The following is a 26,117-nucleotide window of genomic DNA, read 5'->3' as shown; positions in this document are numbered from 1 at the left end:
TTAAATGTACTAGATGTTTTATTGGATATGACCTTTCAGATACGTTTCTACTAGTAGTTTTGTCCTTCTGTCTTTAATCTCAATATTCACATTTCTGTCAGATCAATGGCTGACTGCAACAGCGCACTTTCCCTCACCTCACACACACACACACACACACACACACAAACATACACGCGCAGACAACAAGACCTGATACTGCTTCATAGCGATCGTATCTCCTGATTAACCAGCGCTGGAACCTGCACACACCAGTTTCAATTGGTCAGTCCAGAAATGATTTGGACGATAAAGTTTGTTTCTCGAATCAGATATTAGGAGAACAAATGGTTGTTATGACAGATAACAGCTGAAATCTATTTCAACAGTTAATGTAAGTATACAAAAACAGCAAATTTAACTGGCATAAAAGAGGGAAAACAAAACCTGGTGTGTTTCGGTTCATGTCGGCAGTTGATTTAATTCCAGAGATGCTGTTCAACACCATGCTAGTTTACTGTGCAAAGCCCGACCTGAAACTGACCTGCTTCTAGTGTGTTTCACTCACGTGAGTTCAAACATACAAGAGAATCATTTTATACTGTTTTTCATTGTTTCTATCTTCCAAGATATGTCTTTATTTGTTTAATCAGACGTGGTATTGTTTACATTTTCCCTAAAACACAGAGACAGAGTGTATTGAAACATTTGGGGTTATTGTAGCAGTCAAACAAGCACACAAACAAAGACCGAACAAGTGAGAGAAGATGCCGATGTCAATCAAACGCAAGTAGAAAATAAAAAATATAAACAAAGCCACCAAACCACCTCCATTAGTGATTAAAGAACATAAAGTCACCTAACAAGCACAGTTATTAACAAAACATGAGTGAAATACGTGAAAGTTCCTATGTTAAATGGAGTCTAGTGTGTGCATTGGGGTCCAACAACAGGTTTTGTGTGATTCGTGTATCCGTGTGTGACTGGAGGGTAGGTTGAGGGAAAAGGCATGGATGTAAAGGATCGGTGGAGGGACGGCCTTTTTTAATAGGCGAGCGTACATACTCCCTTTTTAGCATCAAAAGCTCCTTTCGAATCTACATAATGATTATGCAGCTGCCCGTTTTAGATATATAGTAGACTTTATGTACACAGCCGTGTGAAAATACATGCAAAGATTATTATAGGAAATGGGGGGCGTGATGTGGACATTTGAGAATCTGGAAGGTGCTTTGTGGTTTCCTCTTTGGGGAGAGAGACGTGCTATTGGCTTAAAGCTGCTGTCTCTTTGAAAGGAGGGTAGGAGAGGATGGTTGTGCGTCTCGGTTGGGAAGAGAAGTTGTAGAACAAAATGGAAGATGTAGGAATGTGAGTAAAGATGATTTGTTGATCAATAGTATGTCTCCTTTTCCACCCATCCTGCAAACAAGACAGAAAAAAAGGGAATCAGAGAAATGCTGAGTTTTTGCATAAAATTTGCACACTGATGAGTTATCGTATCCCTGATTTAAAGAAAGAACATTACTCATAAGAAGTGTGTCATTTTGTGCATGTGTCTTTGAGACTATATCAAGGGACACGTACCACCAGGGTTCCGGCGCAGGAGCAGCTTTCGGACCTCATCATACACAAAGATTAAGAAACTGTATGGGAAAGCACAGAACCACCAGCTCGGCCTGGAGATAAGAGAGAACATTTTAAATTGCAGAACACTATTGACTACCACATACTTCATGTAGCAGATTATGAAATGTTAACATTTGTGTCTATAGCATAACTTTAGGTCACGTGACATATGTATGTTTCAAATGTGTTTCACATGCGTATTTATGAATGACCTAATAATTATATTGATTATTTACTAATAAAATGAATCATGAAATCAGAATCTCAATCAATTTCAGTTTGATTTGATTATTTTCAGTTTCTCAATAATTGAATAAAATTAAGATTTTGCATGAAGATTTTCATTTTCACCGTTTAAAAACCATTTTTATCTAAAACTGACATTTATTTAAAAAAAAAAAACGTAATCTTGTGAAATGTTGTTTATTACAAATTAAAATTTATTTTTTTAATTAATATTTAAAAAATATAATTTCTTCCTGTGATGGCTTAATTTTTACTTCAGTTTTCAGTGTCATATTATCTTTCTAATATGCTGATTTGGTAATCAAAAACCATTTTCATGAGACAATTATGATCAATTATTTTTGTAGAGAAATCCCAGCATTTATTTGAAAAATAATATTCTTTAATAATATTCTTTACTGTCATTTTTGATCTTCCTTGCTAAATAAAAGTATGAATCTTTTTTAAAAACGAGCAAAAAAGACCTTACTGACTATCTTTGAAATGTGTTTCCTTTGAGAGAACCAGAGGTGGAACTGGATGTGTGCTTGCAACTGAAAAATCCATTTTGCCGTACAGATTTGTGCACGTGTGTGTGTTAAACTCACTTGAGCGGGTACATCCTGAGGGCCACATCCATGCCCGGGCAGTATGAGAGGAATGCAGCGAGAGCTGTTTCTTCAAACAGGCCAAAGATCAGAATCTTATTCCTGTAAAAGGACAAACACAATTAGATCAAATGTTCTCGTGAATACAAACACATAAATGGACACACACTTCCTGAACTCACTTCATGCCCTGCTGGAATACTGAGTTGCGTCTGGTCTTGCAGACGATGACATCAGCCCATTGTACAACCACAATACTGACAAAGAACGCTGTGTGACATGTGAACTCCACAATCTTCCTCTGCTCGTATGTCTGGGGAACATGAACACAACATCTTACAACATGCAGGGAAACGTCTATGAGACATGTATGAGATCTAAACACTTCCACAACACATGAAAACACTCACCCACTGCTGTCCGTAACTGTCCTCCAGGTCGTTCATCGAACGATCATCCCAGTTGAGTCTGATACCAACGAGCAGTGAAGGCAGGAAGCCATTCTCGGCCAAAATCACAAAGTAGCTGAAGAAACCACCCAAAGCCTGGATCATACCTACACACACAAACACATGCTTCTTTTTATTTTTTGCACAGATGCCCGCACAATTTTAATATTTATTACAGTTATAGGGTACAACGGGGCTAAAGGCACCTTTGATATTATTTTCCTCTAAACCACTAGATGGCACAAAAACGTTGCATAGCACTTTCCAAAACATCCGCTTTTCAAGATGCATGTGCATAATTCTCTGATCCTTGATGCTGACAAAGTTGATTCTGTGCTTACTTGATGTAATATTTTATGTTTTTTAAAAATGTTGTAGACTTAAGTAGCAAATGAGAATCACTAAAATGTAGATATATGCATAAAATATATGCATAAAATGAATGCATATATTTGAGACAAAGGTCTTCTTAACGATTTTCAGTTTTGTTTAAGATAATTAAAGCAACAGTTTTTAAAAAATGAAAGAATATTTAAAAGTATGGTATTTGGGGTAAAAAGCGCCCCTGCTGTTGGGGCTAAAGTCACACAGTAATTAACATGATAATTAATAGATGGCTGACTTTTTCATTTGTTGACATGACATGGTTAGATTCAGATGGTAAATATCATATATTATGTTGGGTGTCCATATTAGAGATAATCACCATGTTTAGAATGAAACCATCATATTTAAAAACATGATATTAATCATTTCATATAATAAAATATCATTTGTTGTTACTACTGTAAATCTATATTCAATTATTATGGGATCTCCTTCAATGCTTTCAGAATCTTTACTTTTTAAAATGATTTGTTTCTGTATTTTAAAATATATTTTTTATAATAACATTTTAATGACAGTATATATATATATATATATATATTTTTTAACAAGTCCCCCCTTGCCACCTCTTACATTTATAAGATTTTTAAACAAAATAAGCGACTTGTATGATTTTTTTCACACAAAATCTGTTGCTCCATTAATGTTCAATACAAGCATATATATATATATATATATTTTTTTTATGCAATTTAGCATTTTAAGTGCAGGGAATAGCACTTTTTTTCTTAAGGTGTGCCTTTAGCCCCGTTGTACCCTATAAAATAACAGTTTTTTAAATCTTTTTTTTTTTTTTTTTTAATTTACAAAAAGATATAACAGTTAAATGCTGTTTCATTGTTTTCAAACAAGTTCATATTTTCTAGTTTTATTTGTGGTACCATGTGCAAATCTGTAGCTGAGTAGATCTGTTCAAACATTTAATGCTTAATGTTTAATGTTCCAATGTTTGAATGATATATACGCTACTGTTCGAAAGTTTGGGATCAGTGATATAAAAAAAAGAAAAACAAAAGAATACCTTTATTTAGCAAGGATGCTCAAAAGTGACATTAAAAATATTGTTATAATGTCACAAAACAGTTCTATTTCAAATAATTTATGTTATTTCTACTCATTAAAGAATTCTAAAAACAGGTTTCCACAAAATTATTAAGCAGCAAAATTGTTTTCGACATTCACCGTAATAACAAATATTTTTGAGCAGCAAATTAGCATATTAGAATGACCATGTGACACAGAAGACTGAGAACTAGAGTAATGGCTGCCGAAGCTAATGGTTGTTTGTGACTAACCAATTTGTCCGTAAGCAATGCTGATGAGACGCTCGTTCACAAGTTTGTCTCTCAAAGGGTTCCTGGGCTGCCTCTTCATGATGTCACTCTCCGCAGCTTCATAAGCTAGGGAAATAGCAGGAACCTGTGGAGGTAGAGAGAAAGTTACATTTTTGTTCATGTTTGTGTGAGGGTAGGTCATTATTTCTCCTATTTTCCTTTTCTGTTTTTTGTGCTTACCATGTCAGTTCCCAGGTCGATGCAGAGGATGGTGATGGTGCCCAGGGGCAGAGGGATATTGACGATAATGAAGAACAGGAAGGGGGTGATCTCAGGGATGTTGCTGGTCAGGGTGTACGCAATGGACTTCTTCAGATTATCAAAGATAAGTCGGCCTGCAAGGGGAGAAAAGGATTTTCATATGTTGTTTGACAACATCAGTCTTTCCCTCAAATTCACTAGTCTCCTCTTGTCTTCCTCACCTTCTTCTACTCCAGTAACAATGGAAGCAAAGTTGTCGTCCAGCAGAATCATATCAGCGGCCTGTTTAGAAACATCAGACCCTGAAATGCCCATAGCGACACCGATATCAGCCTTCTTCAGGGCCGGAGAGTCGTTCACACCATCACCTGTTACAGCCACAATGGCTCCCTAAGTGGCAGAAACATAAACAGGACATGTATCGAAAGCTGTAATCAGGACATTATTAAAATCACAAAGGACATTTAGAGGACTGAGGAACATAAACCATCTTGAAATGCAAGTGTGTGTTTACCTGTCGCTGGCAACCCTCTACAATAATGAGTTTTTGCTGAGGAGATGTCCTGGCAAACACAATCTCAGTGTGGTTCCGCAGAACTTCGTCTATTTGCTCCTGAGAATAGTCCTTCAGATCGGTTCCATGAATCACACAAGCTTTGGCATCCCTAAAACACACAAACAATAAATACTGATAAATACATATTTGTAGTAAAGTGCAATCGCTTTGTTCAGCAAATTTTGAAGGCAAAATCCAATATTTCAAAAGGAATTTTGCGTGTGGGCAAAATATTTTGCCATACGGATTTCGCAATTTCGCCGACAGAAAGATGCTTGGTTTGGACGTGATTTCTGTGAGAGCTGTGCTTCATTCATTGCTATACTACTGACAGATAATTCATCTTTTTTTTGCACATGAAATTTCGCTAATCTGACCGCACCATAAATGCATGTTGAGGTGCCATGTGCGTTTACAGTGCTGGTCATTGCATTACCTTGGATTGACCTGACTGACGGGGATGTTGAGGCGGGCAGCGATGTCTTCCACAGTCTCGTTACCCTCTGAGATGATGCCCACACCCTTGGCGATGGCCTTGGCAGTGATGGGGTGATCTCCTGTCACCATGATGACCTTGATTCCAGCAGAACGGCACTTTCCCACGGCGTCAGGCACGGCAGCACGGGGAGGGTCGATCATTGACATCAGTCCCACAAAGCAAAGGTTGTCTGTCTGGAAATTCACATCCTCTGTGTCAAAGGCAAAGCCTTTAGGGTACTGGTCCTCGGGCATTAAGACGTGGCAGAATCCTGTAGAAAGAAGGCAAGTTTACACATTTGTATAATATATAGGGCTGGGTCTCGAGTTCCATACTTTTTAGGCACCGACCGAATTGCCTCGATACCTTCAAGTATTGAAAAACGTCTTGTCGTTCGGTACCAAACTTCAATACCTTATAGGGGTTAATCTCGTCAACATCACTGAGCCAATAAGCCTGCAGCACTAGGTGTATTCGACTAGAAGCAGCGCCGCACAGATCGATTGGTTTTTGATATCCGCGAGCAGTCTGCTCTCAAATAGCTCTCTCAGTCCTGCGCAGCGCCACGTCAAGTCGAACACACCTACTAGTTTACACCGGTTACACTCAGAGATGTGGCTCACACGTGAGGCTGTAGCGTGAAAGCGCTCCAACCCCCTTAGATGTAAGGCTACATTTACACTGGTGCGTGTTTGTTGAAATGAAAACGATCCTCGTCCATACTGGCATTTCGGAAAAGATCTCCATCCATACTAAACGACCAAAAGTGCGCATTACATGACCATTCATGCACACTGTAGCATCATGCTACACAAGACAATAAATAAGATTTATATTCTGCCTTCACTCAAAACTCACTTTAAACCACCATTCAATTTGGAAAAAAAAGGAAAAAATAATTCCAAACTTTTGATGATTATAGTTTAATATAATCAATTTTTATATAAACTCAACCGTTCATTTATCATAAATGGGTTTATTTCGCAACAATAATAAATTTTTCTGCTTATTACACAGCCGCTCAAACTCCCAAAGATGGACATGAAATATATTAACGTGTAGAAAATGACCAATGGTCAATTAGGCAGTTTAGAGACCATTATACAAAAAATATCTGACCTAGAATGTTGTCTTACCAATCAGATTGGAGTATTCTAGAGCACTGTGTAATAATACCATATATACGCACCCAGCACTCGCTCCCCAAGTCCTCCAAGCTCCAGGTAGGCATTCTGGAAGGCCTCCTTCATCTCCTCATCCATGGGCTGCTCTTTACCCTGCAGCATTATGGTGGAACAACGATCTAGGATGCGCTCTGGTGCCCCCTTCATCACCAACAGGTAGCGGTTATCGTTGGGGTCTTCTGTTTCATGGATGGACAGCTGGGGAAATATGGAAAGAGGGATGACTACACTTAACTAAGCTTGTGATTACACTTCTATGCTGCAGAGGTGCTTTATTATCCACATTTGACTCAAATAAAAGGATTTCAGATTTACATTTAGTCTTTCAGAACCAAACAATATTTAGTTCCGCTATTTTCACAATAACGACAATATTTGCATGACACAAAGTGCTACTGTTTGTTGAACCTCAGCTTTTCCATTGATTGTAACTTATATTGATATTGTCTGTTTGATTTAAAAAAATCAGTAACTGATGACAAACCTGGTATTTGTTGGTAGAGTTGAATGGGATTTCGGCTACTTTCTTGTTCTTCTCTCTCATCATCTTGACTGAGCCACAGGACAGCTCGATACACTTGAGCAGGGCGGACTCAGAAGCATCACCCGCAACGTCCCTCTTTAGGATGGGCAGAGAGTCTTGTGCTGCCTTAAACACAGCCCTGTTACATAAAGCCGCCACACGGGCCAGAGCCACCCATGTCACTGAGCTCTTATCAAATGATGCACCTGCAGAAAGAGATCAACTTAAAATCTGGAGGGAAAAACTGGTGTCATAAAGTGGGCAAGACTACATCATCATCATTAGGCTCTGCATGAGAAGAAAAGAACAAACCAGACTGATCTTCAGTGGTGTCAGCTTCATGGATCTGGTTGTCGAACCACATGTGTGCGACGGTCATCCGATTCTGGGTCAGAGTTCCAGTCTTGTCTGAGCAGATAGTTGAGGTGGATCCTAGTGTCTCTACGGCTTCAAGATTCTTAACCAGACAGTTCTTCCGAGCCATACGCTTTGCCGTCAGTGTGAGACACACCTGAGATTAAAGAGATATTAGAGAGACATTAATTAAATCACATGGAAGTATTTAAAATTTGTTCCAATTTGTCTAAACTCTTCTAGTACCTTAATTGTTCCATTAAACAATTTTTGGAGTGGTTTTGAGAAAGGAATATTAGGAAAAAATGAATTTCATTGCCAAATGACTATGAATTGATCATTTTAAATAATAAATAAATTTAAAACAATTATTGAAAACGGTGTTTACAGATTTTTCACTGATTTCACAGTTTTTTTAGATGCAACATATATTAACTGTTATAAATTAACTGTATGTTTTGATTCATTCCACAGCCATTTTCTCTGGATTTTGGGCTACTCTGGTTCCACTGTGTTTTTAGTAGGGGTGGGCGATATGACCAAAATCTTATTTCACGGTAGCAATATATATCACGATATAGTTATTTTTGCTTAAAAACAATTTAATACTAGCCTAAATAAAAAAAAAATCTAAACAAAACTCAAGCTCACTGAAAACAAGTAAACAGTCAGCGATTAAATAAGAATAAGAAACTAATTAAAAGCAATAGGACAAAAATCTACAGTAGAATAAATAAATAAGAAATGCTACATACATTGTATAAAGTAATCAAATGTATAAAAACACTGCATTTTCTTCACTGTGAAAATGAAATATATATTTTTTATGATTTACTCATGAGCAGTGACAGATATTCTCTCTTTTTTTGTTTGATTAACATGAATATGGAATATTAGACTGATGTCACTTTAGGAGCTGCCCAGATTCAAAATACTGTTACACATGTGTTTTCTTTCTCAGCTGTTTGCTTTCAGTTAAGACCTAAAGTACCGTGTTTATGAGTACATTTGCAAAGATGGGCATTTTGACACATATAAGTGTGTGTATTAAACTGTTCGAAGACCTATAAAGCAGCAAAAATAACTTGGTTCAATACTCCCGTGCTTTTTGAGCACCGTCTTCACGCATATATATCGAAATGTTTTCTCTTTTGCTGCTGATTGCATTTCAATGGCTTAAAATCACTTGTTTTTAAACCGCAATGCTTAAAAAACGCATGCAAACTATAGGTTTTCGTGACCGTGTGGTATAGCAACATCATGTGAGCATGTAACCTCAATCGAGACAATAGTCCAAAATCTCTACTGGTTAATTGTGTCTACCGGTATATTGCCCACCCCTAGTTCCTACCCTTACTGAACTGTGTTCAAATGTTTAGATGACTGCATGTGCTCACAGTGACAGTAGCCAGCAGACCCTCAGGCACATTAGCGACGATGATTCCAATGAGGAAAATGACAGCCTCTAGCCAGGAGTATCCCAAAATAATTGACAGAATGAAGAAAGACAGTCCCAGGAAGACAGCCACGCCTGTGATGATGTGAATAAAGTGCTCAATCTCCTTGGCGATGGGTGTTTTTCCAGTCTCCAGTCCTGAGGTCAGCGTGGCAATGCGGCCCATCACGGTGCGATCACCAGTGCAGACCACAATACCACGAGCAGTGCCTGATAGAGAAATAGAAAACATCACACCACTGATCTCAACTTTTACATGGGTAAACAGGTTCAACACTTTACTGAAATAAGCAAATCCCATACCTTCCACACAGTTAGTGGAGAAGAAAGCAATGTTACGGGTTTCCAGGGGATTGTCATGAGTGCAGTCAGGTGATCTCGTCTGAGGTTCTGATTCGCCGGTGAGGGAGGAGTTATCCACCTATGTATGATATCAGAGACACACAGTTGTCCAATGGGTAGCAAAGCAAGCACGATTCCTCACAACAGATTGAAGTTTATAAACCACAAACCTTGCAGCCATGAGAAGAGATGATTCTAAGGTCAGCTGGGATTCGGTCTCCACCTTTGACCTCTACCAAGTCGCCTGCTACCACTTCCTCAGCGTTGATCTGCATTTTCTCTCCTTCACGGATTACTAACGCTTGCTGTGGATAGAAAGAGAGTCATTTTTACTCACAGTTTCTTTGAGTTTCTGTGTATTTTAAGTTTGCATGGAGTGTATGCAGTACCTGGGGCACCATGTTTTTAAACGACTCCATGATCTTGGAGCTCTTTGCCTCCTGGAAGTAGGAGAAGCAGCCAGTGATGATGACCACAGCAGACAGCACTATACCCAGGTACAACTGAGAGGAGACCAAAGATGGCACATTCAGTTATTATATTCATGTGTTCATATTCAATGTGGATTCACTGAAACAGGACACGGTGCTAGTGTGTGAATGTATACACACGTTATCTCCAGCTGGCTCGTCTTCGGTAGCAGCCTGAATGGCGTAGGCCAGGAAGCAGAGAATGGCTCCAGTCCACAGCAAGATGGAGAAACCTCCGAACAGCTGACGACAGAATTTAATCCACTCAGGTGTTGTGGGAGGCGGGGTCAGAGCATTCGGCCCATCCCTTGCCAGAAAATCTCTAGCCTTTGCATTAGTTAAACCCTTTTGCGAAGAGAGAAAGAGAGATCATTGTCTAAATTCATTAAATCAATGTCGTGCCACTCAGTTTCAAACAAGTAGCTAAAATGCAAAAATTATATTGAATTAATCATTAGCAAACGATACTTTCAAATGTAAATTCAAAGTTTTATTTTAAGTATTCACTGTGTGAACATATCAAGTATGCTGTGTACTAATAAGGGTCTATTATGCCAGTGGTTCTCATCCAGGGAGCCTCGGTAAACATACAAGGAGAGGTCAATATTACTTAAAATACACCTTTAAATGTTTATTTATCAAAAATAATGTATTATATGTATTATAAAGATTATGCTGCTCTCTAGTGGTCAACAATAAGTAGTTCAGCACAACAGTCATTCCAGAAAGAAATTATGTATTCAAAAATGTAAAACTAAAGTAAGCATTTTCTGAGCTAATATGCTTTTCTTGTTTATATAAAATATTGTATTAAATAAATAAATGAACAAAAACTTATTTAAAATCATCTTAGTGCTAAACACAAGATGTAAAATGTATAAATTGACATTGTATTTCTTATTTTTATTTTTCCTGTCAACAACTGTTGGTTCTTGAATCATGAAATTAATCACACTCAATTATCTTAATCTACTGACACCTATTGATTTCAATACTCTTAGTTTCTGTTAATTAAAAAGTTTGAAAACAAGCAGCTTTGTCATCATTACAGCTAGTGCATGTATCCTACATGGGATTAAACAGAGTATGAAGCTCTCTAGTGGTCAATAAGGAGAAGTGCTGCAAAACAATCATTCCTAAAACCAATGATGTGTTCATCCACTTAAATTGCGCTATTATATGTAAACATATTTTCAATCACCTACACACATCAGATTTATAATTGGACAAGGGTGTTTTTCTTTTTGGTTTTTTTTTAGCAAACATGGAAACCTGGTTTTAGCAAAGACAAAATAATTTATGAGTTTACCTGAACAATGTCTGTCTGAAATTTCCGGCATACTTCCTCAACTGACATCTTGTGTTCTGTCTTAAATGGAAGGTAAAGGAAAAGGAAAATTAATAAAAGAAAAAGATTGCTACCATGCTGCTTTGTCAGTGTGATTCTTACCAGGGGAACTTCTTTCTTCAGATCATCAAGATCCTTCGCCCCCTTCTTCTTCTTTGGAGAACCTTTTTCATCTTTATCTTGCGTGGTGGCCACGCGGTAGCTATCCGACCGCCCATACTAAAAGACAGAGAATAATCAGTTAATTAACTTTAGACAATCAATCACAGAAACTGAGAGTTTAGTGCAATGTAAGATCGTAATAAAGAACATTTCAAGTAATTTACTCGAAACATTCACAGTGATTTCAGTTTGAACACTGATCTGGCAGATCATGGGATGTGTCCAGACATAACCGTCCATCCCTCTTGCTGTCTTGATTGTGTGGTCACCTCAAAGAGGTAATTTAACCTCATTTCATTTACTGAAAGAATACAGAACTTGAGAGTGTGGCATCACAAAGACTCATGCTGTTCATCAAAGACACTCTGATTAGGTTGAATACGTGCCTGTTTCAAATCACAGTGACATGAAAGTCTAAAATTTTTAGTGAAACGTGCACACACTTTATCTAAATGAAGACAGAGATCAAAGTTCAGACTCCACTTCTATTCCACTTCTGTTTTCAGGCTGATGATCTTATCCGATTAGAAATATATAACCTGAGATAATTATTCTGTCATGGACATGATCATAATACACCCCCTTCTGTAAAGCCTCTGTTTCTGTTGAGCATATGCACGGAGCGTTCTTTAGAACTTTCGCATAAAGATAAGCCAGCTCGTAAACTCTCACAGAAACCTCTCCTGCCTCATTCTTTTCAGAAACTGAGAAACAAAATAATTGCAATACCGTAAATAATGATAGCGGCATTAACATACAGTTTCATGTATTTAACAACATATCATTTGATATGCCGAGCCTAACGGTTAGGCTAATCTCGACATCATAATGGTATTCTTGATTATCAATATCTTACCTTTATAGCCATGAACACATTTTTTAAATCTTAAAACATTTTAAAGCCTTTATTATTTCTCAATTCTTCAACTGTGCAGTAAAATTCACTTTAAAGGTTCACTTTTCATTCATGAAGACGACATGAAGTAATTTTTAATAAAGACTTTTTAAGATGAAAATGACACGAAATTACCCATTTAACCAGGAGATGGCAGCAGAGGATCAATGCAGCTGCCATTTCAACTCCCTAGTTTTTTTGTTTGTTTGTTTGTTTTTTTTTTCACATCTTGCTTTTGAATTTATTATCAAATAAATATTATAGCAAATTTTTGTACTTTACTGCACTGAAGTATAAAGTATACCAAGTGCAGGAAGTCACAAAGTCACTTGTCATTTAAAAAATTTTTTTTTTTTAAAAGCCCAGAAAACAGCCTATAATGGTGATTAGGCTATTTAAATATCTATATAGTTAAATACAAATTAAATAAGTTAAATATTAATGGTATAACAATTAAATAATGCATTCAATAGTTTGAAATATTTTTAGATCTAATTTAATAACTACATCGTTTAAGTTTTATCTTTAACTGTAAGCTGCTAAATATATTCAGCCAACAGACTGGTTACTGCTGTAGTTTTGTTACTCTGAATTTAGTCTGAATCACTTAATACACAGCTCTATTTTGACATAGGCTTGTCAGATGTTTTGTTCCGTTATCACTGTCAATCATAGCAATGACTCGCGGCATGATTTAACTGATTCACTCGCGTTTGTCATTCCTGAAATGGTATACGGACGACCGGTCCTTTTAGACAAACAAAACATTTCTTCAAATTGTGAATGGATTAGAGAAACCGAGCAAAGGGCACAGTACAGTTGACCGGAAATGACTGACCTGGCTTATCAAAAACCAGGAAGTATTCGTGCATATGGTCAATTGGCTGGATTTGTAATCCTATCATACTGCAGTGCAGAATAAATCCAGCAGAGCCAAGATGCCTCCCATGAGACTCAGGTGGTGCTATTTTAGTGGGGCAGTCATCATTAAAGCAGGAAACCGTGTATCATCTGACCTCACGACTGATCAATACTGAGATTCCAGAACAACCAACATGCCTCCCTCCAGGGAATAAAGAACTATTCTTGTAGCGCTGTCGATATGCGAACAGTGAATTCCCTTCCAGGAAATTACTGAGGCAAGACCCTGTGTAACAGGAACTCTCACATGAGGCTCTGGATGAGTGCTGCTGGTCAATGTATGGAAAGAACCAGGCCAATCAGTTGATTATCAGAATCAGAATCAGAATGAGCTTTATTGCCAGGTATGTTTACACATACGAGGAATTTGTTTTCGTGACAGAAGCTTCCACAGTGCAACAGAATGACAGCGACTGAACAAAAACACAGATAATAAAAGAATAAAAAATAGAACAAGTAAATAGGGAATAACAATAAACAAATTGACAATTGTATGTACAGGTATATTACAATAGACAGTTTTGTATGTACAGGTATATTATGTGCAAATTGAAATGTAGACTAAGTATGTGTGTTAGATAAATAAGTGTATAAATAGTGTGTGTTCCACGATTATTGTCAAGTGTTCATGAGATGGATTGCCTGAGGGAAGAAACTGTTCCTGTGCCTGGCCGTCCTGGTGCTCAGAGTTCTGTAGCGTCGACCAGACGGCAACAGCTCAAAGAGGGAGTGTTCTGGATGTGAGGGGTCCAGAGTGATTTTGCCAGCCCTTTTGCTCACTCTGGATGAGTACAGTTCTTGGAGAGTATGGAGGGTTGTACCAATGATTCGCCCAGCAGTCGTGACTACCCTCTGTAGTCTTCTGAGGTCAGATTTGGTAGCTGAGTTGAACCAGACAGTTACTGAACTGCAGAGGACGGATTCAGTGATGGCGGAGTAGAACTGTTTCAGCAGCTCCTGTGGCAGGTTGAACTTCCTCAGCTGGCGAAGGAAGTGCAACCTCTGCTGGGCCTTTTTAACAATGGAGTCAATGTGAATGTCCCACTTCAGGTCCTGAGAGATGGTGGTGCCGCAGGAACCTGAATGACTCCACTGCAGCTACAGTGCTGTCCATGATGGTGAGTGGGAGGAGAGCAGGGGGGTTTCTCCTGAAGTCCACGATCATCTCCACTGTTTTGAGCGTGTTGAGCTCCAGGTTGTTAAGACTGCACCAGACAGCCAGCTGCTCAACCTCCAGTCTGTAAGCAGACTTGTCACCGTTCTGAATGATGCCGATGAGTGGTGTCATCTGAAAACTTCAGGGGCTTGACAGAGGGGTCTTTAGATGTGCAGTCGTTGGTGTAGAGGGAGAAGAGCAGTGGGGAGAGAACACAGCCCTGAGGAGCTCCAGTGCTGATCGTACGGGTGTTGGATGTGTATTTTCCCAGCCTCACTAGCTGCTGCCTGTCTGTCAGGAAGCTGGTGATCCACTGACAGACAGAGGTGGGGACGGAGAGCTGAGTTAATTTGGGCTGGAGGAGGTTTGGAATGATAGTGTTAAAGGCCGAGCTGAAGTCCACAAACAGGTTCCTCACATAAGTCCCTGGTCTGTCTAGATGTTGCAGAACATAATGCAGTCCCATGTTGACTGCATCATCCACAGACCTGTTTGCTCTGTATATATATATATATATATATATATATATATAAAATATTAAAACTACTATTGTAATACTGCAAATTTAAAACAATCAATTGAATATACAATAAAAAAATTATAATTTTTGTATATGCTTGGTTGTGTAAATAAAATATTTAATACAAATAAATCAATAGATTTATTTGTAAATACTGATATATTTAATATTATATAATACATTTAATAAATAACATCATTACATTTTAGCTATTTTTACAATATATATATATAATATATCAAATTATTATGTTTAATGTTATTAAAATAAAACAATTTGTAAATATTAATTTTAATCTAAAATTTTTCAATAAAAATATATATAAAAATTTTATTTTTGTTTTGCCAAAACATCAGCAGGGAAATACAAAAAAGGGGGCCAGCAGAAACTATCCTTACTATCAAATCACGACATTTTTAACTGAGGTTTTTATCTGCATTTTTATGGTCAGCCGACATGCCTGCTTTAGACCGAAAGATGCAGACTCACGCACACAGCCAGGTGACGCCTATTAAAAGAGAATGAGAATGTGAGAGAAGAAGATGGATGGATAAAAAGGAGAAACAAAAGAGGGGACAGATGGAAAGAGAGAAGAGGTGGGGATTGAGGAAAAAGCTGACAGACAAAGAGAGATATCCAAAGAGAGACAGATTAGCAGACAGAAAGGGAGAGACAGAGCAATATATGCCACTTCCTGTGGGGTAATTAGATATTGACCTGCTGCTCTCTCAGCGTGAGAGCTTGTCGCCGTCAGCGGCTGCATTTAATGCCTGATGACTCTCAGCATCTCACCAACTGCCCAAAACCAACCAAACACACACACACACACGCACGCACACAGTGACCTTCTAGCCAGCCTGCACAGGACACATAACAACGCCACAGATCCTGTGACAAAAGCAAGTGCGTGTGTGGTAGGTGACACCACTCAATAATTAAATGAATAGAAAGTGAGGATCACCCCTATCAGCTCACATTGATCTTACAGATGAAACATCTTGTCACTAGGGTTAGGGTATAGAAGCACATCTTAGTAGCTTTTAGAGTTTGACTTAGTAAAAGTGGCTAAAAGTGTGAAAGCTTGTTAAAAAAACTAACGAGGCACACCTGGAAACACTGCAGACACACACAGGTCCTCTTTCATCTCTATGAAATTAAAAACAGCTGAATACACAGACAAAGAACAAAGGGAACGATGAAAGAAATGAGACGGGGAAAAACCAGAATGAGAATCGTGGTCAGAGGAAAATAGATTAAAAGGCAAAATACAGAAAATAATGTATGCTATGTAATATGTTTCTATACTTTTTATGCTTTTATGGTAAGTGTGTTTTGTGATTTGAAGGTGGCTGTGTGTGTGTGTGTGTGTGTGTGTGTGTGTAGGGCACCTGCCGCATACACATCTGCAATGATACCTGCACTGCGGCGTAAGAACAGAGCAGAAATAGGAGAAGAGCGCTCTCTTTCTCTCACAGAAAAAACTTGATGCGAAATTAAAGAGATATCAGATTATTATTAACTTTGAGTAAAGCTCATGTGGAGATACTCACTATATATATATATATATATATATATGTGTGTGTGTGTGTGTGTGTGTGTGCGCGCGTGTTTTTGTGAAAAGTCAGGACATAGATTTGTATAATGACAAAGGTATGACATAGGTATTACAAGGTGAAGGTGACTTTTCAGGACATTGACCCATGTCCCCACTTTTCAAAACGCTTATAAATCATACAGAGTGAGGTTTTTTGGGGGAAAGTTGAAATGCACAGTCTCCTGTAAGGGGTAGGTGTAGGATTGGTGTAGGGCAATAGCACATACTGTAAGTACAGTATAAAAACCATTACGCCTATGGGATGTCCCCACTTTTCACAAAAACGAACATGTGTGTGTGTGTGTGTACTTAATTTATTTAAATATAATATTTTTCTCAAATTTATTGAATTAATGTGAAGAATATTCAAAACTTTAGGCATCCTACAAAAACCTCTGATAGTAAATTTTCCACTGAGATAAATGTTGTTATAAGATGCACAAGTTACTTCATCTGCTATATTTATGTGATTTAAATTACAGTATGGTTTACAGTAGAAGTCTTAGGTGTGTGTCATTAAGCGGTAACAGTTGTTATTTAATTCCTGATGAGATATAACTGTGCTCTTGTGGTAATGTTACTGAGTGTTCCTTGCAGAGAAAAACACACTGCTCTGTGAGAGAAGCAGAGACGATGGGCTGGAATTACACGCCAGCATACTGACATTTCTACTGAACACACACACACATACAGTCTCTGGTACTGACTGAGGTCTGTCCCCTGAACTCTTGTCGCAAATTATTGATGCTCTTGAAACTGAAGGACGCATTCAGTCTGTATGTGTGTGTACACATATGTTCACATTTTACAGAGCAAGAGACACAAGGAGAAGAAAAGTGTGGCAGTTGAGCTCAGGGAATTATATGTCCTACATAAGTTTGGACAGAGTGAACATAGAGACTTTGCAACATAGAGAGAGCACAACATTTTTTAAAAAGCACATTTTTCTTTCCTGTCATGTTTTCTATGGTTGGAGGTGGCATTTATAATTTATGGGGAGGGACATTCTCATTCTAGAGAGGGGAGGGACATTCTTATACCAAAATCTTTGCAGTGCAGGATGAGTCATCAATATGTTTTGTCCATTTCTCCAGAGGAGAAGGGATGTAAATTTTAAATGTGTTTATCTACTACTTCATTTAGCCAACTCTTGGAAGCACAAAAGCATGCAGATGTTACCCTTAAAGCTAATAAACACCGATTTAAAACAGATGACTTAAAATGATACAACATAAAACAAAACAATAAAATACGGTAAACCAACTAAGATCAAGACTTTTTCAAAATCAATTAATACATTTTTATTTAACTTCAACTTTTTTTATAAAGAGCAGGGTTCTCACTGTTTTGGAAAACCAGGATATATGAGGTAGCCTAATTTTAATAGTGTGATTTTTAGACTGGAATTTACTGGTACTGTAAATTAATAAAATCTTATAAAACTTAATTTTTATAATGAATACACATTTTTCCAGTTATGTGACTATTTTATTGAGTAGAAATTCTGATTTAAAAACGTTTATTTAATTATTAATTAATTATTAATATATTAATTATTATTTATTTTTTTTCATTTTTGCCTTTATTAGGATAGGACAGTATTTCAGACAGGAAGCAAGGTGGGAGAGAGAGGGGTGGACGGGATTGGGAAAGTCCACAAGCCGGGACTCGAACTCGGGACATCCAAAGCACAACAGCGCTATATGTCGGTGCAAATAGCTTTGTGGGCAGTGCACCGACATATAGCGCCGTTGCACTTTGGATGTCCTGAGTTTTTTTAAATAAATTTTTTATAATTATTAAAACAAACAAACAAACAAAAATCCTATCCAGTAAATCCCAAATGACTGGTTGTAGACAATGGGGGACCTTGGAGTCAAAACGTGTCCATGTCAAAAAAAAAAGGTCATACAAATTTGAAGCTTGGGAGCAGACTTAAGTTTGGTCTCATTTTAAAGAAGACCCATGGCAGATTATTGTTGAAGTAAAAAAGTTTAAAAAGTGAAACCAAAAAAAAGTTATACAGGTTAATGAAAATGATTTATGAACAATATTTTATATAACATATATATTTTATGAAACATGTTGAACTCTAAACCTGCTAGAAAATCAAAGCTATAAATTTAAACAAGTTGTGTTCCAAATTTGAGGTTGATATCTCAAAAAATGAGCTTTCAGTAAGATTTTGTTTGGGCGCAGTACCAAATTTTCCCCATTAGATGCCAGCAAAAAAAAAGAAATAATTTTGCAGCCATGCCAACAGAATGAAAGCCTATTAACTAAAATTGCATCATTTTACAGTTAAACGTCACTGCAATTAAAAATACCAATTTTAATGGGTTTCAATGGGGACATTTTTGTCCAAAAGGTCCTGAGAGGAACTATTTTTTGTACCTAGTGCAAAATAGATTTATTAAAGGAAATGGGGGTGAAATAGTCAAATTCCAATAAAAATACACACCTTTGACAAAATTTATGCAGCTGCCAATAACACAGGCAAAATGATCAAAAAACAAACTGAAAAGGACAAAAATGTCTGAAAGGTTGCACAAGGGTTAAATCAGTCTGTGAATAAGCAAAGCAAACCTTCCCTTTGGGAAGAGCAAACCTCTGCTAAAGTTTGCCAGGGTACTGCAGCCGTCATGAATGTTGTGTTCACAGAAGTGTAAAAAGCACACTGATTCTCCAGGGTGTGTGTGTCATCCTGTCCTTAAAAGCTTTCAGTGTGAGAGGACTGATTTTACATTCTTACATAAAAACTGCACACATATACTTTTACACAAATGCCCTAATCCTCATTAATACAGACATGTCCACACGTTCACTTCAGTACGATTTGGAGTCTGTATGATTTTTTTCTCTTTTTTAATTTGGAAAGAAATCAATTTATTCAGAAATGATGCATTAAACTGATCAAAAGTGACAGTAAAGATTTTCATGAAGTTACAAAAGATTTCAAATAAATCAAATATTAAGCAGCACAAATGATTTTACCATTAATATTTATAAGAATAAGACAATAATGAGACATTTCAACATTAATAATTATAAGAATATGAAATAAGAAACATGTATAAGAAATGTTTCTGGAATAGCAAATAAGCGCATTAGAATTTTTTTCTGATGGATCATGTGACCCAAATTGTAAAACATTATTACAGTTCTTCCTCTATTCATGATCAAATGAATGCAGAATCTGTGAGAATAAAAAACATTAAAAAATCTTACCGACCCCAAACTTTTGAAAAGCATTTCAAACTTGCAGCAATGATGAAACCACCACCGGACCATCTTAAGTTATCATAGTTAATCAAATAGAAATCACCTTTTTACACCATATGTATATTAGGATTATGGATTATACAAGTTTTTATGTCACGATTCTTAGAGAGCCAATGAAATGACCAGCCCAGTTTGATGCTTGAAGCAGCATCTGCCAGCAGCAAGATCATTTCTTCTCTTTTTTCAGCCTAGCATGAGGACTGCATCATGCTTTAGTAGTCATTTAGTTTTCCATTTAAAAAACTTCTAGCCATGGTTAAAACATATTTGTATCCTGAGAGGATGTTCAGGACCAGAGGGAATCCCTTCCAGATCTTGTCTTTTCTGTCCAGATATTAGTCCTGATGAATATCTCCAGGCAGAACAGTGCCAGCTCTACAGAGCATTTAAATGACTGTTATGGCAGCAGACACATCAATACTGCCCTTAGAGTTCTGTTCGGTGTGTGATATATTACTATGTGTGTGTCAATGACTTTTACACATGTCGATACAGCCATAAAAAGGTCTGTTTGATCTGGCATGAGTGTGTATTTGTGTAGATGACTGAGTTTAAAAGTGTGAGTCATGAAGTACTTGTTCAAGAGCAGATAACACTGAACACTTCATCCAGTATGTGATTGAATGAGTGTGTGTGTAAGTGACCTTGCTGTACCATCTGTTACGCTGTGAGATGTAGACCAAACTAGGTCTGGGCCTCAAAGTACAGAATAAATAATCTGATTACGCCACTCTGGGATTAGCTCCTCCTGAATCGTCTCCATCACAAAAAAAGCCAGACTCGCTGCAGAGTTTTTTATGGGAATACCATACATAAAAAAATCTTTAATCAAAAACCTGAGGAAATTCAATTATATAATCAATAAAATATTCAAAATAATTATTTATTGTATTTATAATGTTTATTGCATATGTCTAAAGTCTTCTTTGTGTACACAAATTTATTTCAGAATATTTCAATGTACTGTATATACCAGTGGTTACAAGTGGTTCTTAACCAGGGGGCCCGGACCCAATAGGGGGCCTCAGCACAGCTGCTATGCCATATTTCTTCTTTTAATTTATCCCCTCAAATAAACATTTTTACTTAAGAAAGAGATTTCTTGAAGTTCTTTGAAAACCTGGATATATGGAAATTAAAAAATGTGGTCTCGAGACCTGGAAAAGTCATGTTAAAATCCCAAAAAATAAACCAAAATAAATAGTCAAGCAATAATAATAATAATAATAATATACACGTGGTCAAATTTGTTGGTACCCTTGGTAAATATGATCAAAGAAGGCTGTGAAAATTAATCTGCATTGTTAATCCTTTTGATCTTTTATTAAAAAAATTAACAAAAATCTAACCTTTCATTGGATAATAAGAATTTAAAATGGGAGAAAATATCATTATGAAATAAATGTTTTTCTCTAATACACATTGGCCACAATTAACGGCACCCTTTTATTCAATACTTTTTGAAACCTCCATTTGCCAGTTTAACTGCTCAAAATTTTCTGCTATAATGCCTGATGAGGTTAGAGAACACCTGACAAGAAATCAGAGACCATTCCTTCATCCAGAATCACTCCAGACCCTTTAGCTCCAGACAGCTCCATGTTGGTGCTTCTTCTCTTCAGTTCACTAGGGTTCAGGTCAGAGGACTGGAATGGCCAGCAGAAGCTTGGTTTTGTGCTCAGTGACCCATTTTTGTGTTGTTTCTGAGGTTTGTGTTTGGATTATTGTACGGTTGGAAGATCCAAACATGGCCCATTATAAGATTTCTAACAGAGTCAGTAACTTATTTATTTTTTATCTGTTGGTATTTAATAGAATCCAAATCGTGTCTAAACAAGATGTCCAGGACCTCCAGCAGAAATATAGGCCCACAACATCAAAAATACAGCAGTATATTTCATTGTACACAAAGGGTGCTTTTTTATCCCTGTGTTCACCAAACCTATCTTGAGTGTTTGTTGCTAAAAAGCCCATTTTTAGTTTCATCTGACCATAGAAGCCAGTCCCATTTGAAGTTCCAGTCGTGTCTGATAACTGAATACGCTGGAGTTTGTTTTTGGATGAGCGAGGAGAATTTTTCTTGAAACCATCCCAAACAACATGTGGTGATGTAGGTGCTGTTTGACATTTGTTTTAAAGGTTTTCTGCCCCCGAGACTCAACTATTTTCTGCAATTCTCCAGCTGTGGTCCTTGGAGAGTCTTTAGCCACTCAAACTCTCCTTCTCACCGTGCATTAGGACGATATAGACACATGTCCTCTTCCAGGCAGTTTCCTAACATTTTATGTTGATTGGAAATTCTTAATTATTGCCCTGATGGTGGAAAAGGGAATTTTCACTGCTCTAGCTCTTTTCTTAAAGCCACTTCACTAATTTGTGAAGCTCAATTATCTTTTGCTGCACGTCAGAAATATATTCTTTGTTTTTTCTCATTGTGATGGATGATTAAGGGAATTTGGACTTTGTTTTCCTCTTTCTGTGAAACAGGAAGCCATGGCTGGATAATTTCATGTTCATAATCACCCTGGAGTGCTCAAAATTGTAAATATGAATGGGAATATACTTCAGAGATATTTTACTTACAAGAATTTCTAGGGGTGCCAGTAATTGTGTCCAACGTGTATTTGAGAAAAACAATCATAATGAGATTTTCCCCCATTTTCAATTGTTTTAGTTCAATGAAAGGTTCGATTTTTGTGATTTAAAAAAAATAAAAGATCAAAATTATTAATAATGCAGGTTTATTTTCAGAGCCTTCTTTGATCATATTTACCAAGGGTACCAACAATTCTGACCACATGTGTATATATATATATATATATATATATATATATATACATATATATATTACTAATAATTTGTAATATAATATAAATAATAGAGTATCTATTATATATAATTTTAATATAATATATTGCATTTATTATAATACAATATAATACATTTATATAATTACATAATTATAAACAATTTTTTCTAGTTATGTTAAGCACAAAAATATTTTGTGTAGACATTGATATTTGTGAGGAAAACAATCATTTAAAAATGTTTAAAAGTCATTTAAATTAATTGAGAATAAAAGGGTAAATACTGAAGAACACCCAGTTATTGGAAATTTGGAATTATGGAATTTATTTATGTTTTATTATTTTAATATATTGACACTCCTAGTTTGAGAATCTCTGGCTTAAACCAATGGAAAAATTACAACAACAACAACAAAAAAACCCTCCTTAATCAATAAAGAATATTGAGATTAAATAATTACAATGATGAGATGATTTAATTCCTTTACCCAGAATCCTCACATAACCCCTGCACAGCTCAACCAACACTCACACACACACACACTCACATGGTTGAAGAAAAGAAAAGAAAAGAAAAGAAAAGAAAAGAAAAGAAAAGAAAAGAAAAGAAAAGAAAAGAAAAGAGAGGTTTCAAAATAATTTCATTTGGTCTGCGCTTTCTAAAATTAACTTTAAACAAAATCTATAATCCTTCTTGTTAAAGTATTACCTCTATATCCCCTCCTGTTCTTCTCTATCCATTATTATATCCTTCCATCTGTCTATTCTTCATCCACTCAGCCCAGCAGAGCCAAGCAGCTTTGCCAGAGTGTGGGGCATCTGTGTGCTTGTTCTTGATTGGAACAATAAATCACTGTCCCAAACTAGTCACAGCAGGGCACACAGATTCTTCACGTCTCAAAAGGGTTGTCCAAGGATTCCTCTCTTTATCCTGTCTCACACAGACATACTGTACACACTTCATAAGCAGTTTCTCTTGCCATTTCATCACTTTAATCTCCCTAGTCAGTACTTCGTCACATTCTCTCTGACTTCTGACACTTATTGTTCATTACAGCTCTAGTAAAAGCAGAGACAATGGTCAGATGTGCCCCAGAATTCCCTCAGTCAGAATGGACTGTTCTTTCTCTGCTCCTCAAACAAAGGATTGCATGAATAAATAATAGTGTGGTGTGGATGTGGAACCTGAACCAGGCCCTCCACACGTCCCCACCGATGGACCTGAGGGGGCAGTTACGCTACATCAACACTGGGGAAAGAGGAGGAGAGGGTAATCTGACCTTGAGTACCCGCTACACTCACAGATGTTCCATGGACAGAATGTGATAATGAGACCTAACAGATCCACTCCAACCCACTTACAGCCGAAATGCGTCATTTTATGGAGAGACAACTATCAGTACTTTTGTCACTTTTGCCCACTTTAAATTGACTTAAAGGTGTAAACAAAGTGCAGAAATCACATACTTCACCTTTAACCCCTTACAACAACAAATCTTTCATACCCCTAAATGTGATTCAACAACATTGATCCACTGAGAAACAGTCGGTAGGTATAAGAGGCATATGATGTGGGGAGTCAATTAGCTAAAAAAGCTTCTTTAATATCAATCCTATAGTAAAGTCATATTAAAGCCAGCTATGAAAGGCTCTATTTATTGATTATGTGCTCAATTGAAGGTGAAACGTGACCATCTGAATGTCATACAGGATGATAACTTATTAATTTATTAAATGCTAGGGCTGCACGATTAAATCGAATGTGATTTCCATGCGCATTTTGTCAGTAAAGCCAGTTCTGTAATCAGCAGTAAATCTCCATCACGTGCTTTCAGATGGAGCAGCATTTACTACACAGAGCCGTAGTTCACTGACAGGTTACGCAAAAAAACTAAAACTAAAAAATTCACAGACGATATTATTGCGCGATTATAAAATCGAAGAAATCGTTCACGATAATGACAGCTGTTTGCGTAGCTTCTCAGTGAACTACGGCTCTGTGTAGTAAATAATGCTGCTCTAGCTGAAAGCATGAGAGAATATACCACATTTAATAACATGTTTTTACTCCAAACTCACTTCATAACGTCAGTCGAGTGTTTGAAATAAATCTGTGATTTATCTGTGATCATCTGTGAGATGATGTGGCTTCTTACACAGAATAAGGCACTCAACATATTTCACATTATTCTAAGCAGTGATAAAGGCATTGCATTAAAAATATACTTTATTATAATGAAAATTATAATAATAAGAACTCAGATAAAACATATTGTCGTATTCGTGTGTTTATTAGTCACGTTGAATCAATGAAAACAGTTAAATCTTCTGTTTATTCAGCAACTGCTATATGCATTTCCTGGGTTTCTTCTTTGGGGTGTATTTGGAGTTTCTGCGCGAGAGCGCCCTCTGACCTTCGGATGGAGATTTACTGCTGATCACAGAACCGTGCTTCACTGAAAGATACGCATTACAATCGCAGCTTCTAGAGATGGAAACTCGAGTCTGCGACTTGGACTTGAGTCGCACTTAAGTCGCAAAAATAAAGACTTGGGACTTGACTTGGACTCGTGAACAGCTGACTCGAGACTTCACTTGGACTCGTGACTCGTGAGACTCGTAAATAACGCAAGTTATTTGGTATGGGAGTTTATATGAATGTATCTCTGAGGGGAACTGGCTGTCTTTAGGAAAGTTTAGATGGTATTTTATTTTCATCTTGCCTCTGTATAATGCATATTAAAGTAGTGTTCATAACTGCAGCGCTGCTTTGCTTGCAACCAAGGAAACGATGTTTAATTGCTGTTCAAGCGCCACCTGCTGGCAGAAAGTGAATCTGCATTAATTCAGCCTGTCTGCTGTTTTGTTTTGTACAGATGTTTTATGTAGAATAGTTTCACAAAACTAAAGTCAGACCATTATGTCTTTGCTTCAAATTTTGAAATTATACAATACAATTTAGATTAAAAACTGCTCATGCTGCATGTATGCAGCCTCTTTGTTTGGATTGTGTTGTTTATAAAATACAGTGGTTGCTTCTAATTTTAAATTGAAAAAGAGCACAGACAAAGCCTTAGTTTGTTTATATGAGATTTCTTTCATTTGAGTTATTTATCTGATTGATTGAGGTTTGTTTTAAAAATTCAATTTAGTTTTGTTGTTTGACACATTTCAATTTTACAAAGAAATGTGCAGCATTTTGTCTGACAATAAATTGACACCTTTTCATTTCTAATTTGTCTTAAACTTTGTAAAAGTTT

The 26,117-nt window shown here is 36.9% G+C and overlaps 1 protein-coding gene across 2 annotated transcripts in view; it reads right to left on the bottom strand.

Annotated features, from left to right (window-relative positions):
- atp1a3b (ATPase Na+/K+ transporting subunit alpha 3b) overlaps positions 1–26,117 on the bottom strand; it is a 29,501-nt gene continuing 3,384 nt past the window's right edge. For both annotated transcript variants that reach the window (XM_058745897.1, XM_058745896.1), the window contains 20 exons: positions 11,623–11,739; positions 11,482–11,541; positions 10,314–10,517; positions 10,092–10,205; positions 9,873–10,007; positions 9,664–9,781; positions 9,302–9,570; positions 7,863–8,061; positions 7,512–7,756; positions 7,033–7,225; positions 5,802–6,114; positions 5,324–5,474; positions 5,031–5,199; positions 4,789–4,943; positions 4,570–4,693; positions 2,849–2,994; positions 2,621–2,751; positions 2,439–2,540; positions 1,564–1,655; positions 1–1,398 (listed from right to left, as the gene is read on the bottom strand). In XM_058745897.1, coding sequence (XP_058601880.1) covers positions 1,370–1,398; positions 1,564–1,655; positions 2,439–2,540; positions 2,621–2,751; positions 2,849–2,994; positions 4,570–4,693; positions 4,789–4,943; positions 5,031–5,199; positions 5,324–5,474; positions 5,802–6,114; positions 7,033–7,225; positions 7,512–7,756; positions 7,863–8,061; positions 9,302–9,570; positions 9,664–9,781; positions 9,873–10,007; positions 10,092–10,205; positions 10,314–10,517; positions 11,482–11,541; positions 11,623–11,739 — 3,066 coding nt within the window. In that variant the 3' untranslated portion in view covers positions 1–1,369. The remainder of the gene's footprint in view (positions 1,399–1,563; positions 1,656–2,438; positions 2,541–2,620; positions 2,752–2,848; positions 2,995–4,569; positions 4,694–4,788; positions 4,944–5,030; positions 5,200–5,323; positions 5,475–5,801; positions 6,115–7,032; positions 7,226–7,511; positions 7,757–7,862; positions 8,062–9,301; positions 9,571–9,663; positions 9,782–9,872; positions 10,008–10,091; positions 10,206–10,313; positions 10,518–11,481; positions 11,542–11,622; positions 11,740–26,117) is intronic.

This window comes from Onychostoma macrolepis, chromosome 16 (assembly GCF_012432095.1).
Source record: "Onychostoma macrolepis isolate SWU-2019 chromosome 16, ASM1243209v1, whole genome shotgun sequence".
NCBI classification, from domain to species: Eukaryota; Metazoa; Chordata; class Actinopteri; order Cypriniformes; family Cyprinidae; genus Onychostoma; species Onychostoma macrolepis.
This window is presented reverse-complemented; position numbering and strand designations above follow the sequence as displayed.